This window comes from Takifugu rubripes, chromosome 8 (genome assembly GCF_901000725.2).
Source record: "Takifugu rubripes chromosome 8, fTakRub1.2, whole genome shotgun sequence".
Lineage (NCBI taxonomy): Eukaryota > Metazoa > Chordata > Actinopteri > Tetraodontiformes > Tetraodontidae > Takifugu > Takifugu rubripes.
The window spans coordinates 2,496,420-2,512,601 of NC_042292.1; the positions used below are offsets into that span (position 1 = coordinate 2,496,420).

A 16,182-nucleotide genomic window follows, 5' to 3' on the forward strand; every position below is an offset into this window, starting at 1 on the left:
AAGTTCTGTTTCTCCCGAGTTCCGTTGCGTTATATAAACGCGCATCTCGATTCGACACACAGATAAATTGATCGAGCTCAGATCTGCTGGCTCGACACCTCTGAGGATTCCTTCTCGGTTCAGCCTCGCCGAAGGTCAAAGCGGTGGCAGAACGAGCCGACGCCCCGTCCCCGATGCTAATTAAACACTAAGTGAGAACACTAAGAAGAAAGCCCCCTCCACGCGCTAATTATTCCCCATTTCAAGTCTAATTTCACCAATCAGTGCGATCTTTCTTTCTGAGAGCAAATTAGGCTGTAATCATCTTCCAGCGGCTAATTGTCCGGGATGATTTAGGTGTTATCAGAACGCGGCTACATTTATCAGTCATCTCTCAGGGCAAACAGATCTGCTGATGGTGCTCAGAGACGCTAAGATGAAGCACAGAATGAATGTTTAAAAGTGATGACTCAGTTGGACTTAAATGTCCACAAGGACTGGGTGAGACGGAGGAAGTTCAAGTCCATTTAATGCAAAAGTGTATAAAAATCATGCATTTGTTTCACAGCAAGTTGGAATTAAACCCGCATCAGTGAATTTTCAGTGCAGTGACACCCAGATAATCATTTTGGTTTTCTCTGCTCATATTCTGTTTGGACGTATTTTACAATTTAGAAGAAACGTGGACAAATATATCACAGATACACTAATACACAAATACTAATACACAAATACGCGGCATTTAACATTAAAGCAAATGCACATGAAGATGAAAGCGAAAACATACATGAGACAACAGGATGTAAAGGAAGTCAAGCACCAAATACATCAAGGACAAATAGACACTTTGAGGGGGTTACTTCCTGTGTCCTGTTTGTCCACTTAAACTTCCTGCCACTGCCCAATCTGGTCCGATTGGTCAAGGTGATACTTCCTTATTTCCTTCCCTTTGCCGAGCTTGTACAGTGTCCAGCAGGCAAGAGCACAATTGTAATGTGGAATTAATTTAATATAATAATAAATGAACTACAGTTGAACAATAAGAAATTTAGGTTCAAGCAAGATGATTTTTAATGAACATGGCCGCACCCAAGCATGTATAAATAAATGGATTCTGTATATAGGTGCACTTTTGAGTCTTGCTTGTTAAACGTGTTACGATTTCATTGCTTTGTCCTGCTTGAATAGGTGAAAGGATCTCACTGGCAGCTGGGAACAGCTCTATCACACTTTCAGTGGGAAAGCTGATTAGACTGCCCCTATCATGGGGTTCTTTCTCCTTGAGTCAGGCTGGCTGTCGTCGCTGTAGGCGTACCTGTCCGGGCTGGCGTAGCGGCCTGGACTGGCCTCCCCATAGTCCTCCAACTGTCTCCCGGCTGGCTCGTAATATTGTCGTCCTCTGTGGCCCACGGTGGAGGTCGGGGGAACGTCCTGCCTTAGAGGGGGGCGCTGCCTGCCGACACTGGGAGACGAGGGACGGTACCGCTGGTTGTTGGGCTGCCCAGCTGACTGCGGGATCGGCATGCGGCTGGAAGCAGGAGGATCGCTGTATTGGCCTGGGAAAGGGCCGACTTCCCTCGGCACGGGTCTGGAGTGTGTGGGATAATCATAAGGGTCCCTCCTGCGGGGGGGAAAAAAGTCTCAGAAATTTAAATGACAACAAACGAGCCGCAGCAGCCGGAAAAACTGAATCAATCCTGAGGAATTCAGGGTGGCCAAGCAGAGACGGGCAGGGACATAAACAAAGCTCTTCAACGCTTATACTGGTTTTAACTGGTTTAGGGGAACCGTCCCCTGTTCATAAGTGAACGTTTCAAGGCTGCAAGATCAAGTTGTTGAGGGAAACGTGGATGGAGAGATGCCAAGAGATAAGAGTAAATGTCTTGGTAAGCATATCTGAGTCTGTGTGTTGAACCTGTGTGTGGAGGAATGTGCGGGTCTCGTGGGGTCGCAATAACGAGGCAGCCGGCTGGAAGTCTCTGGTTCCCTCCCACCCGCTCTGGGTGATTAGGGGCTAAACCCCCGGGTAAGGCGACACGCCAGCCTCGGAGAGACGGATGAAGAGAGAGAGGCAGAGAGGTGGGAAGGAGAGTGGGAGATAAAGAAAGGAGCAAACACAAGGGAGGGCTGCTCACCTTTCATTGGCCCATTGAAATATTTTCCATCTTATGTGCTCTTTCCAGTGACATGCACATTTAGCTACAGCAAGTAACTAAATCTAATAGTCAGAGCTTCATCTGCTGACTCAACTCTGGAGGCATGTGGTCACAAGTTAGCATGTTTTAAATGGGCAGCCGCGGAATTAACACAGGTTGTGTCTGTAACTTTAGCTCTGTTTCCACTGCAGGTACTTATATCACGAAAAAAAATGATTCCCTCCTGAACTCCAAGTGTCACTTGTTGGTGTTTTGTTCATTCAGGCAAAAAGCTGAAGCAAGAGGACAGACGATGGGGTCCAGGCTCGAGTGGATTTGCAGATTGAGTTGGAAGAACATCCGACAAGCTGGTGCAGCTAATTTTGGGGCGCACGCTCAAAGAAGTCCGGGACGATTTGAATAATCTTGGGCACAATAATCAGATAACCTTAACCATGCCACTGTACATCATCAGCCTGATTTGAATAGCTCTTCCAAAACTTTGAGTTTCACATTTGAAAACATGAAACTTGACAAATGATCAACTCAACTGCTTTTTGGCACATGTAGACCCAAAGCAACTTTTAAAATGGCCATTAAATATGAATCAGCAACAGAGGATCGGGCTTTTCCCAGCCTTGAACAATGGCTCCCACTGTGGCTGAGCACACAGAGGCGTCGCTCGGCCTCTCCCTTGTTCTGCAGCGGGATCCCAGGGTTTCCTCTGACCAAGCCCCCCCCCCTCAGCTAAGCTCAGCACCTGTTGACTGGCCAATTAGAAGGACTCACTCACAACAGATTAGTCCGCCTGTGTGAGTGTGCGCTTTTACATATGCGCGCTTCCACTGAGGATATGCACGGACCGTGGTGTGTGTCTGTGTGTGTCACAGATATCGGCGTGGTGTGTTTTCTATCAACTGCCCACCCAAATGGAGTGGCTGGGACAGGACACACAGGTGGTCCCGAGAATGAACAGTGCTGCCTTGTCAGTCAGCGCGTAGAAACTCAGACAGGCATCCACAGAGGCGCTGCAGAGGTCTGAGATAAGAGGCAAACAGAAACAAGATGGAGGAATCGGAGAAAACTGCACTGGAGAAGATTCTTAAGTTGTGAGGCAGAAGTAAAGAGATCTAGAGGGAGAGACGAAGGTCAGACTTCTCATTAATCCGTATTAAATGGTGGGGGCACAAAGGGAACACCTGGGTCCTCAGAGCATCTCAGGGCCACCCAAACAGATGGGTGGCTCCCCTTGGTACTTCTAGCACAGTCACCATTGACTGTTTATGCTGGCCGGCCCAGCAGCTGGGGCTTTAAGGGGGTCCACGGACCCCAGTGACCCACGGGATGTTCTTCATCCCAGTGTCCCACAGCTGGCTGCTGTCTGGTCGGCAGATGGAGGACTTGGAAAGTCCTTTCGTCCCTGTGTTTTCCTGGTGGTCCTTCCCATCCTCGAGGCGTCCTCGGAGCATGTCGAATGCCCGAGAGTGTTTGAACATTTCATTGAGCAGATCTTTGTAAAAACTACACAAAACATCTGGGTCTTAGAGCTCACGTTTGTTTATCCTGTAACAATGGCCTCTGCTATGTATTTAAAGTCTGCTCGTGCATTCGTTTAAACAATGTGACCCACATGACTCAAATAAAGAGGAAAACGCAATCATGCAAAATAAGTGAAGCGAATACGTAAACAGATCCCATGTTACTGGCGTTGCCATTTCAGACTTTTTTCCTGCAGCTGTTGCTTTGATTGAAACAAAAACACATTGTGGCCGATTTTGCTGCCACTGTGAATCCAACTTGAAGAACACAGCACAACACGCAGCACCACTAACTCTACACTTGCAAAGTTACGCTAAAAAGCAACACTTCCAAAAGTACCGGTATGTTGAATCCATGAGTATTGTTGGTCTCACATATGTTGGACAAGCATGAGCACCTAATGGGTATTTAGATGTCTATGAATGTAATATACAGTATAATCACGATAGAGACATGTAAAGGTGACTTAGCTTCCTTTAACTCTGTTTTAATAATGAACGTTTAAAAAAAATACACCCAATGTTTAATGTGACTATGTTTAAATTATAATAGAAGGAATAATATACTTTACACTGATGGAGTGTAAAGCAAAGGACATTTGATGAGGCAGAGGAACAGATAGTGTGTGTGAGTGTATGCTCCTCACACAGCAGTGGTGCAGGGTGTGATATGAACCATAGGGACCAACTACAGTGGAAAGCTGTAATGACACGCCCTGTAATACATCTGACTCACGCTTCGGCAACATCGGCACCACACTGCACCCTCGGACAGAGGATGTGTGTCTACTGGTGAAAGTTCCATCCATATTTCTGTGCATGTGAAGGTGTGGGAGTGTATATGATTACACACGCAACAGCAACAACTGTGAGACACCATCTGGGACTGGGAGCAGCGGCTTCTATTTAGCTCCCACTTTATGACAGTAACGGATCTGTGTGTGATAGCAGCGAGATGGATCTGGTGTGTGTGTGTGTGTGGGGGGGTTGTAATGCACCTGCCCCGAGGAAACGGAAGGAGGAAATCTGTAACTCTGTGCCAATCCTAAACAGCTGGAAAACAAGCATGTGTCTCTGTCTGACTGCCCACCAACATGTGGGTAGAGATGATGAAACAGAAGGCTGCAGCGTTTGTGGGAGTCGCTGATTTTACCTGTGCCAAAGAGGTTACCTGCCAGCCGGTGCTTGGTTGTTAGCAAAACAACTCAAAAAGTTATCAATGAATTTTAATGAAATTTCCAGGAAATGTTGGGCCAAGGAACAGATGGCTCCATTCTGGTGATGGATTCAAGAAGGACTGCCCTTTGATCTCCCAAAACCAAGGGGCTTTGATCATTCCTAAATATCTATATATACATCTTTATATCTCTCTCTCTATATATTTAAATGTCTCTCTCTCTCTGTGTATGGAGATAGATAGATATGCGTGTCACGTATATGTTTGCATGTATCTCAAATGATGGGGGTGTATTAAGTGTGCGTTATTCTTTGTTTATCTTTGTTAAGTGGTGCACATGCTCCGATGTCTACATGCATTCACCTAAATTACATTTGCACATTTAAGTTTGTTAAAGAAGATGGCAACCGAAGGCCCAGATGCATATGAAAGCATCTGGACCTCATGTTGGTTAGTCAACATGCAAAATACATTCATTACTCAAAAAAAAAAAAAAACCCAGCTGCTGCCGCTCACTGCCGTTCCTCCCACACACAGCCATTCATATGCATGCACACATGCTTCTGGGAAAATGTTTAATGTGTCGCAATTAGGAGAGGCATCGGTGGAGTTACATTAGAAAGTAGCTGGATTTAATGAATCAATCTGCCGTTTGGGGCAATTAAACTAGTGGCCATTCTTTACGGATGACTCAGAGCCAGAATATTTCCTCTGCTATAGAGTATGTGGCCACCAATTAGTTATTGTGATTAAAAAACATCTGATAATTGAACAGAGATCATTTACAAAACTGACATGTTGATAAGTATAGTTGGAATTCTTTAGATTCATCCTTGCCGCATACAGGAAGTCTAATGAGCTCTGATGACGCCGAGTGCTACAGACACAGTCCAGACCCGAGTGGCTCCACAACAGAGGAAACCATTAGTGGCCCAGGCCACCGAGGCGGCCCTGTTAATCACAGCGGCCTATGACAGCAGCAGCGGGAGGAAATGGCGCTCACCTGCATTTACGCTCCTCATCTAAAAGGGCTCATGTTTACGCTGCTGCACACTGAGCCGTCTGTGCACGGCGCCAATGGCAGGTAGCAAAGGTTCTGTGGGAGTCTGCGCTTTGAAATGAGAAGGCGCTGAGAGACGGGAGGCACCGGGGAAAACAGTATGTAAACCAAGAATAGGCACACTGGTGGACTTCAGAGTAGCGTTTAATAACTCTACCATCACCGGGGTGATGTCATGCACATGCACATGCACATACACATGCACACGACTCTGCTGTTGTGACCATATAACCCTTCCCCCAAACCACACACTCACTCACATCTGACGAGCTTCTTTGATGGACGAGTACTGTTATTACTGGTCTGATGCAGGTCTTATTTGCAAACTCACGTGCTAAAAAACCTTTTGGGGGGAACGAGCTATTTCAGAAAGAGTGATGTGTGTGCTGCAGCCACAAGGGCAAATAAAAACTAAACGTAGTCCACGTTTATCTAATAATCCATCGTGACAATAGTGGGACATTGAGAAAGCTTTTTATGGGTTCAAATGTTCCTCAAACGAACCAATTGGACAGCTAACTAGTTAATCAAACTAACTAAATACCACTTATGAAGGCCTACACAATGATATGGCCAAGCTTTATTTCGAGAAAAGTTAATGAAATTATAACAGTAATCCAGAGGCCATGTGGAACTATTATGTAGGAGGTCAAAGGGCAAATCTGGACATCACTGCTATATAAAGTAAAATACAAGTAAATAACAGAAACATGTTTTACTAGATTTTGCTCACAATGTCCATAAATGTGATAGTTCAACTCTGCTTGTGCTCTATTCTGTCCAGAGAAAAGAACGTGTGAATCCTTCCCATCCTTCTGTGCTTGCGGGCTGAATGAGAGGAAGACTTGTACATGACAGCCTTTGTGTTCCTCACTGAGCCCATGTGGAGACGAGAGGCCTGTGCATCCTTTGATTTATTTATAAAGCCGCAATTTTTGTTTTAGCGAGCCGAAACCTGATAGTTGGAGGGAAGAATGGATGGAGAGGAAGGACGAGGCAGGTAGGAGAACTGAGGAGAGGAGACAGAAAAATGGGGACAAGAGGACTGATGGAATCAGGGGAAAATGTGCAGATAAAGAGGACTTATTGTAAACACGCCGAGCCACTGGTGCCACAGCTGTGCATCTGACAGAGTCGGCTAAAGCCCTTTCATTTCCTATTTCTGATTCTATTACGGTTTTCTGGATCTGAGCACAAACACTATTTGCTGGACAAACATTCCTGCCTCTGCACACTTGGAGCGCTTTCTTTCATTAAAGGGCACCAGAATAGGAAAAGGGTCAGACTTCCTCTTGGGAAATCAAACCAACATAATCTACACATTGGTTTGATAGTGAAAGAAGGGTTCACATCACCTGTAAAACCTACAGGGGACAGCTGCCGAGGGGAAAAATTAAATGAGTTACAGAGACAATAACTCTAACGAAGTTTACGGTGCGTCGCTCAGCAGCTGGACAGCAGCAGGTGGGAAAACAGCTGATCAGCAGTGGCGCCGCCAGATGATTGGCCGTTAATAACGAAAACTGAGAATGCAGCGAGAACACAATTTGGTCGCCGACCTTGAAAAACCTACAGAGATTCAATGAGAGCTCCAAATGACAGATTCGAACAGTATTACTGACAAAAGACATGGAGTCCATGACACCGAGCTGGCACACGGCCAGGGTGAAAGGGTTCATGAAAAGGCCAGAAAAGATGGAGAAAACCCCTCATGTCTGAATGTTGTGTTTAGCAAGGCGAGTTGAGGGTCCTTCAGCTACACTTTCCCACATACCAGACTACTCAGCATGTTGAGGACAATCAAAATGCTGCCCTCTGTTTTGTTAAGGTGGGAGCAGGGAGCACTCAGGGAGAGTAGAGACCCTTGAACAATCACTTAGAACATTACCCAAAAAGGTCACCTAAGATGACTGACTGGAAACATGTGAGAAGTACGTGTGCTCAAGTTATCGGGAGATAGCAACGAGCTGACCTAGAGTTTACTTCTGAAGCAGAACATATAGCTAAAGTTAGAGCGGTGAGCTTCTCAGGGCAGGTTCATGCTAACTTTGCCATGCTATTATATGAAAAATGTCATGCTGAATGGGGCCTGTCTTTGCTTTGACAGCTCGACAAATATTAATGGCAGATGCATCGTGAGACGTTCTGAGCGCTTTTTTTTGGAGGGTGGGGGGTAAAATGGCTTTTGTGTTTCGTATGAAATGGACCTGTAACGACTGTGCTGCCTGCACGGGTCCACATCTTGTGAGCTCTCCATTGTCCAGATGTGACAACAGCTTCATGCGGCCAGCGGGGTCTCCTGCTTGAAGCTCTGTGCTCTCTGACTCGCTGGCCAGTGGCTTCACATTAATCACCCAATTATCAGCTGGGCCCAGCAGCGTGGCTGTGCCACACAGCCCCCTAATCCAATCACCTTGGGGGGAGTGTGCTGGGGGAGCTCTGATTGGATAACCCAGGGCTGGGTCGCCGCGGTCCTGACCTGCTCCTTTGACTTGGTAATGATGTTAATATTCTCCATATGGCCATGTGTGCGTGTGCATTCGAGTGTGTCCCCAAGCGATGAGGCCGTCCACAGGCTGAGTTGAACCCGGCATTAATGGCCGGTGGAGACGGAGGTAAGAGTCAGTGAAGCACTATCGGCCTCCCTGGGGCAAACCTCTTGATGCCACCACTTCCACTGCTTTATCCAAATCCGCCCTTTTCCAGCCCTCCGTTTCTGCTGCCGTTACTTGAGGCCAAGGCAAAGGTCCGCGTTCTCTACATCCGTACTTTAAGTGAGAATCAATCCTTCATGGCTAAAGAAGCTCCAGGCTGAGAAAACACACCTCTTGTCAGCAGTAGTGTGACATTTACTATTGATTAATAATATGGTGACGATAAGAAGGTAACAGCCAGGTTCTGTTGTGTGACCAAACCTGCTCACTCTCTAATAATATTAGAGAATAAACAAGCAATCATCATCTCCCCAGCAAGATTTACAGTGTGAGCCTCGCAGAATGACTTATTTGTACACTGACAAAACATTAACATAATATGACTGCTGATGTACCATCCGATCAATCAGGTTTCAGAGTTTAGAACACAGACTACATCAGAAAATTACATTATTAAATGGCTATACAGCCATTTACAGGAAATGAAAACAATGTTACATCCAAGAACTATCATCCTAATTTGAGACAAATTACACATTATTATATTAGCCAGGCCTAATAAGAACACTTCAGCATTTAGTGACATAACAGGAAATCAGTCTGGCTTTCACCACTTGTAATTTCTCTGTTTACTGTATTGCCATCAATGAGGGGTTTTACTTTATCTCGTGTATCATCCACACATACACAAAAACACACACCATTACAGCCACTCAGCATCACCCCCCCCGATCCTCACCCTCCAGCTGTGGCCCCAGCCGTCTCCGCACAAAGGCAGGCCAAATGTATGCTAATGAGAGCCAGGCCAATGGTGGAGCCGCACTCATTTTGAGAGGAAATGGCTTTCAATAATGGCGGCCCCCGGGGGGATTTTGCACAAAGTTCAGCTCCACTTTGAAAAACACATTTAATTCACTGCTGTGCCTGTGCACTCCTTCTCTCCTGTTCTTTCTTTTCCATCAGAGAAGAGGCACCGGAGAAGACTCTCGCCTCTGTATTTATGCGTGTGGACGGAGGAGTTCTGGGGACGCAGAGAGCTCGGAGTTTTCTTTATTACACCATTAGTGGAATGGATATTGCAAAACTCCATCTTGCACTTCCTCTCTGTCTCTCTCTGCTTTTTTGTTTGTGCTTGTGTTGAGACAAGTGTCCCCAGAAGCACGTTAAACTGGACTATATGCATTTCAAACAGATGATATCCTCTGGGTCTCTGGGCCCAAAATACTTCAAAGATGAGATGAACCATAAATAAGAAAGAGAATATTTCTTGAGTGGATTGACATTTTTTTAGAGCATTCTTTTTTCTGAGTCATCATAAAGACAATAAATTAGGAGACATATATAAAAATGAGTCTTGGCTTCATTTAAGTTTGGACTACTTTTGTTCTGCGCTAAATATTCAAGCATGAAAACAGATTTTCTTTGCATTATGGGGACGTATTGTAGTCAAGCCTGATGTAAGAGAAAAGCTCAGAATGTAACCAGCTCCAGATATCATGGACATCTGTTAGTACGGCTATATGCTGCACCAGTGACATCAGTGCTCTGCTGTTGTACAAACGTCATGTTTCCACGTTTGTCTTGCCAATTGTGTAAATGACCGATGGCAAATAAAACCTGCCATTTTGACGGAGCAGCCGCTAGTGCTCACTTTCTAATCAAGTGTGCCTCAAACGTGGCTTCATTAAAACGGAATCAGACCCTGGCAGAAAGGAAGCAACTTCTTTGGGATGCAGGGCAGGAAACAACAGCGATTTACATCAATTAAAAAGCATTTAAAATAAATTCAAAAACAGAAAGTTCATGAATGATTGGCTTTAGACTTAAAGGGGAGCTTTAAATATGTTTGGCTGTTATTACCATGAAGACATTGATGCATATTTTTCAGGAGACCGTTAGAGTTCTTTAAAGCCTCCCTCAGCCTGTCTGTCTCCATTTGTCTGCAAAGTTACAGTTGGCCAGTCTCCTTGTCCCCCTGCTGCCTGGTAATGTCCCCCCTTCGCCCACTCAGATTCTCGTCCCTCTTCAGCCAGAGCTGATGTCTGCGCTCCCTGGTGCCTGTCATATCAGGAGAGGCAATAACCCGTGAAATAACTGTTCTTTTCCCCCACTCTCCTCCCTGCCATCCTGGTGTCCCCTCTATTTCCTAATTCTCCTCTCACTTTCTCCGCACCATGCCACACCACGCTCCACTTAACTGTTGGGCCATGTGCCTCACAGAGATGTCATTTACTCAGCATGTGCATACACACACACACACACACACGCGCGCACACTGATGGTGTGCGTGGATGTGTTTAATTTAACATGCCAACCTAAATAAATAAATGTATATTCATTTCCATTAAATCATTATAGGTTACACAATCATTGACAAAAAGCACCGACTGTGTATGAGCGAGTGTGTGTGTGAGTGTGTGTGTGAGTGTGTGTGTCTTGTGCGCATGTCTGTGTCCAACCCTCTGGAGAGCTGAACACTCCTATTCCTGGGATGAGTAGACACTCCCAAGGCAAACACTCCAGATTTAATTATAAGCTCCAAAGAGGATTAGTCTGTGCTGCGTGTGTGTGTGTGTGTGTGTGCGTGTGTGTGTGTGCGTGAGTGACAGAGAACGAGAGACAAAGAAAAGGAGGAGAAATAATACCCCTTCTATTCAAACAGTGTTCTCACCTGGGATGTGTGGGGTATTCCCGGTCCCTGTCTTCGCTGGGGTAACCGGGTCGAGATTCCCTGGGTGCCAGCTGTGAGGAAGAATGACACATGTTTGATCAGAATATTTCTTCCAACTTCAAACTCCAGAAATGTGTATTATGCTAAGCTCAGGTGAAGGTGTACTGTAGGCAGGCTCTAGTGAAGACACATATAAAATGAGCCAAGACATGTTCTACCCACACAGTCCATCTGAAGGAGCCAAATCCTGTGCAGATGTTCCTGAGAAAAGTAGACGTTTGATTTCTATAAATAAAGTATCCAACTCTTAGATGTTTTCACATGTTGCTTGTGGAATCTGAAGTAAAGCGCGGACTACCCCAACATAAACGTTCGCCACATGCAGCTATTGTGCGGCTGTAATCCTCCTATTGCCCTCTGCATCATATAAACATGCCAGTTTAAGCTTTAGATAAAGAATCCTGTGCACAAACACACACACACACAGACACACACACGCACACACACACACAGACACACACACACACAGGCGCCTGAATAAGCTGTGGCCACGTTCAGTTGGATGAACCTGGAAATGCTGTTTACATATGAAAAAGACTAATGGCACATTCAGGTTATTTTAAACCAGGAAAATCTCCTTTTTTTACCCCCCCTCTGGTGTTAAACATGTTTGGGTTATAGGCCTTAAAGTCGGTTTACTCAGCTTGGATTTAGCAGGAAAGACTCCTATTGTGTCACGTCCCGCTTGATGTCTACTTATTACTGGAGGAAAGAGTTGACACACATAAATCTGTGCACTAAAGTAACAGCATCCAAAGTTTTAAGGACAAGTATCTCCAGTTGTCATCGAGCCTAATTACATCACCACAGTACACAGAATTTGAGAAAATTATGAATCTCAGCCCAACAGAGATGGGTTACATCTGTCCACCATTATCATAAAACGCACCACAGTTTCAGAAAAACGAGGATCTTTCATCCACATGTGCTACAAATCTGTGGAAATCTCCTCAAACGTGACGTTTGCTGAAAAACACGTGTGCATCAAAGGCCAAAATGTCGAGGAAAAGATCACATTGTTACGTAAGAGCGGCCGTGGTCAAGTGGTGTGACGACAGACTGGCATTCACACAAGCCGTCTCTGACAGCAGAGGCTAGAGGACAGAAGAGAACATATAGCTTCAATGATCCGCAATTTACATTCCAGCCTTTTCCACATCCAAACACGGGCTGTTTATTCCATAGGCATTTCATCGGTCAAACACATCATACGCTGCTGCTGCACACCGGTCAGATAAACAAAGACAGCCCTAACTGACACACATGCGTGTCCATGAGCAGCCGATCACATGTTCGGCAGACATATACACAGAAATCTCAAGTGGTAAACAGTGACGCCTTTGATCCCAGCTATCAAAGTGACACCCGCATTCACAGAATGAGATATCATAAACAGACACATTACGATGTAAATGATTCCATACAAGAGGGGTCCATTTGCATGAGCTCGGTCTGGTTCTGCATGTCAACACTGCATTAGCAGATATCATTAGCATGTTGTTGTAATGTACACACAGCTAATGTCTTTCAACGAGATCCAGTAACTGGATGCACATCAGGGTTGACGGAGGGATGTCTATTGCTTATTGTGTGTGTGTGTGCGTGTGTGTATGTTAATATTGTGGTAGCTGATGGTGGGGGGAGAGTGAGTCTTTGTGTGAAAGTGTAATATGATACCGTGGAAGCAAACACTCCATCTCTTCAGTAGGAGTGCGTGTCAGAATGGGCTTTATGAAAAAAGGCCTATTTTGAGAGAGGGGTATTAGCTGGAAAGCAATTGATAGATTTTTAATCCACATAAATTTAAAGTGTCTTTAGTCCGAAAAGAGGATGATGAGGAATACAGATCTAAAAATGCTAGTTTAAATCATTAAACACTAGCGTTTTACCTCGCCACAGGCAGATTTACCATGCCTATAAAAAATATTTGAGCTTTCTATTTATTTATCATACTAAAAATTAAGAAGACTTGTACGGACAAGCTGAAGTCAGAAATTGTTCAAATGGATGTTAAACATTTTGTGAAAAGCCAGAAAGCCAGTTGTGAGAATTTACCAGCCTGATTTAACACCACATTGTCCGTGTATGACGCTGCGGTAGCAACCGCGCATCTGCAAAAGAGCAAACACACAAAACATGTCTTGGTCTCACCATGGCAACTGGTAAAACAGCCAAATAAATATTCATCCAGGTTGAAGGGAAAATACAGGCGCCAGTCTCCTGAGAGGGTGGACACTGAGCTAAGTCTTCCCGTTCACTCCCGCCTCCTAAACCTCCTGACATGCTATCAAATGCTGCGTTTCTATATTATTAACCTGTGAACCAGTTAGCTGCGTGATCAATTTGAATGTTTTGCTCATTTGTCTCAAAAATGCAGAACTCTGACAATAGTGCATCAGGATTCCTGACACTCTGGACGGCTGGATCCAATTCATACGTCACTCTTTGGTGCTTTTTAAATAAATCACTGGTGATCAGCGGAGATGGTGATGTGTAGTGCAGATGACAGCTGACAGAACGCCAGCGCTCCCAACCTCTGACTACAACACAGGTGTTTGTAATTCTATGCTTGTGAGGACCCTCACTGACATAATTAATTCCCCAGCCCCTTACCATAATCCGAACCAACACAGCTAAATATTTTAAACCTTAAAGCTAAAACCAAATCGGAACCCTCAAGCCCACCTTAGAAGGCATGAGGACCAGCCAAAATGCTCTCACTTCCAAACAAATGCGTCTCTTTTGGGAAAATGCACGCCGGGCTCTGAGAAAAAGCCATGACATTAATATCAAAACGTGAGAAAATCTTGAGACGGATTTGAAAAATATTCTCATCAGTTAGAAAAATGAACTTAAACAACCGTCTGAAATCTAAAGCACATAATTGGGTTTAGCCGTCGCATCTTGTGCAATTCAGCAGCTGACAGAGGCTTTGACAGAACCGTTGGCGTGTGTGTGTGTAAGGGGGGTGGATCACTTTTTCCAAATTAGAAAGCCACGTCTTGACAGTGCCAGATGATACGCATTGAGCTGCGCGCACACGCACGAGCACGCACACACACACACAGAAGAATCAGCCATAACAGCACAGCTGTCGCATTCATCAGAAAGTATTGCCAGCGCTCAGGAAATGAATTTCTCGGCGCGCTTTCGGCTCCGCAGCGAAGCTGTGGTTCTCATACTGTATGTACAATAAGCCTCAAATGAAAGTCCAAGTGCTTTGACACAATGCCTGAGCGGCGCTTTCATTCTGAGACGGAGATGAACCTCAGATTTCCAAACTGATTTTCTCTGCCATCACTCTTCAAATGGCATAATTAGTCTTCTGTGGTGCCTTTTTCTTTTTTTTGCCGCCATCCATCCTGGAAGTTAATTAAGCATGTGTCTCAGTGTGGCGCCTGGGCCTGACAACCCGTTCAGCCTTACTCCTGTACCCTGCATCCTCCCTACATCCAGCCTCCTTCAAATCATAGAAATGCTTCCGATTGCACCGTGGGAGGATAAAGTCGTTGGAGATGTTTAGAAGTAGACGTCAAACAAAGCCGAGGTCAAACTTTGGAGCCAGTGAGGGCCGACTGTGGACAGACAAATCATTAACTTGAGAGATTACAGTAGTGTACCTACAACATAAACGGCTCTTATGCATTAGAGTGTTGAAAAAAGGCCATCAGTTCCAAGGTTTCTGCTGAAAGCTTCAGTTTAATCTTTCAGCAAAGCTTGTTTGGACATGAGTAGATCAGAACACTCTCAGGACAGTCACATCCATGTTACCAGCATTTACAATGGTTGCCATCGTTTGGTTCCATTTTCCTCTGCATTGTATGGTGATTTTTACTTTTCCCATCTGTTTATCCTTAGTTGCAGCTGCTCTATAACATATGCATCTATAGTGCATATCACCACATTAAGTGCTTTTAACGCAGCCTTATTTGCAACACTGCAGTGTTAAACAGTTCAACCGGAAAGCAGCAAGCCTCAGTTGGCTACGGATGAAAATGCTAATTTCCCCCCAAGGATCCACTATGAATAAACATACATGTTGTTGATGTATGTTTGATGAGTGGAGCTTCAAATCGGAGACTAATTCTTCTTCCAGTGCAAAGGAATATAACGGTAATAGCAACCTTAGGCTTATTTCTAAGACATTGGCCTTTCGTGGTGTCATATATTAATGGAATGCGAATACCTGAATGAATGAACAACTCTACGAGGACATGTAAATTATTACTGGTCTCAGCGTCACCTCTGACCTCTACCATCAACAGTAGACTCTTTGGGCTTCCTTTGGTTTTGCGGTTTGACTGAGCACTTTGTAAAAAAGAAAAAAGAACTCAAATTATAATGCGTAATTTTGTTGCCATAGTTCCCAACCAATATCTGATTTGAAGCCCGCGAGGTCGAAGCGCCTCTTTCATGCAAGTCAAATCCGGCCTGCTGCTACACATGATTATGCTGTATTAGGAAACTCTACATGGATTTCAAGCAGGCGGCTCAGTTGCCCCCCCAGAGTACATTAAACACTCCCACACCTGGACCTCGCACACTCGGAGCTTGTTAGCAGCAGATGGTACACATGAACACACACAAATACACAGGGACCAAAGGTTACACACTGACACCCACAGATTGGAATCCAGTCTATTTTGGTAATAGGCCAATCTGCTGGTAATTGTCTTCATTTTGAGTTTGTTTAGGCTGAAACTTCTGACCTCTGTAGGTTCTAGGGACTTCAGGCTGAAAATCTTTGAACACGTGAGGATGCACCTCACGCGATTAAAGATCACGAGGATGCAGGAAATGGGAAAATTGCTAGCTCATTAGACGGACATAATTTGATCGCACTCTTGTTTATTCCTAAAATGAGATATTTCAAAGCAGTGTGAATTTATTAATGCATTTAGAAACATC

At 44.8% G+C, this 16,182-nt stretch overlaps 1 protein-coding gene across 3 annotated transcripts in view; it reads right to left on the minus strand.

Annotated features, from left to right (window-relative positions):
* Positions 1 to 491: 491 nt before the first annotated feature.
* The window catches only part of pard3ba (par-3 family cell polarity regulator beta a), a 121,298-nt gene continuing 105,607 nt past the window's right edge, over positions 492 to 16,182 (minus strand). For all 3 annotated transcript variants that reach the window (XM_011606100.2, XM_029840114.1, XM_029840118.1), the window contains 2 exons: positions 11,215 to 11,285; positions 492 to 1,600 (listed from right to left, as the gene is read on the minus strand). In XM_011606100.2, the coding sequence (XP_011604402.2) occupies positions 1,228 to 1,600; positions 11,215 to 11,285 (444 nt within the window). In that variant the 3' untranslated portion in view covers positions 492 to 1,227. The remainder of the gene's footprint in view (positions 1,601 to 11,214; positions 11,286 to 16,182) is intronic.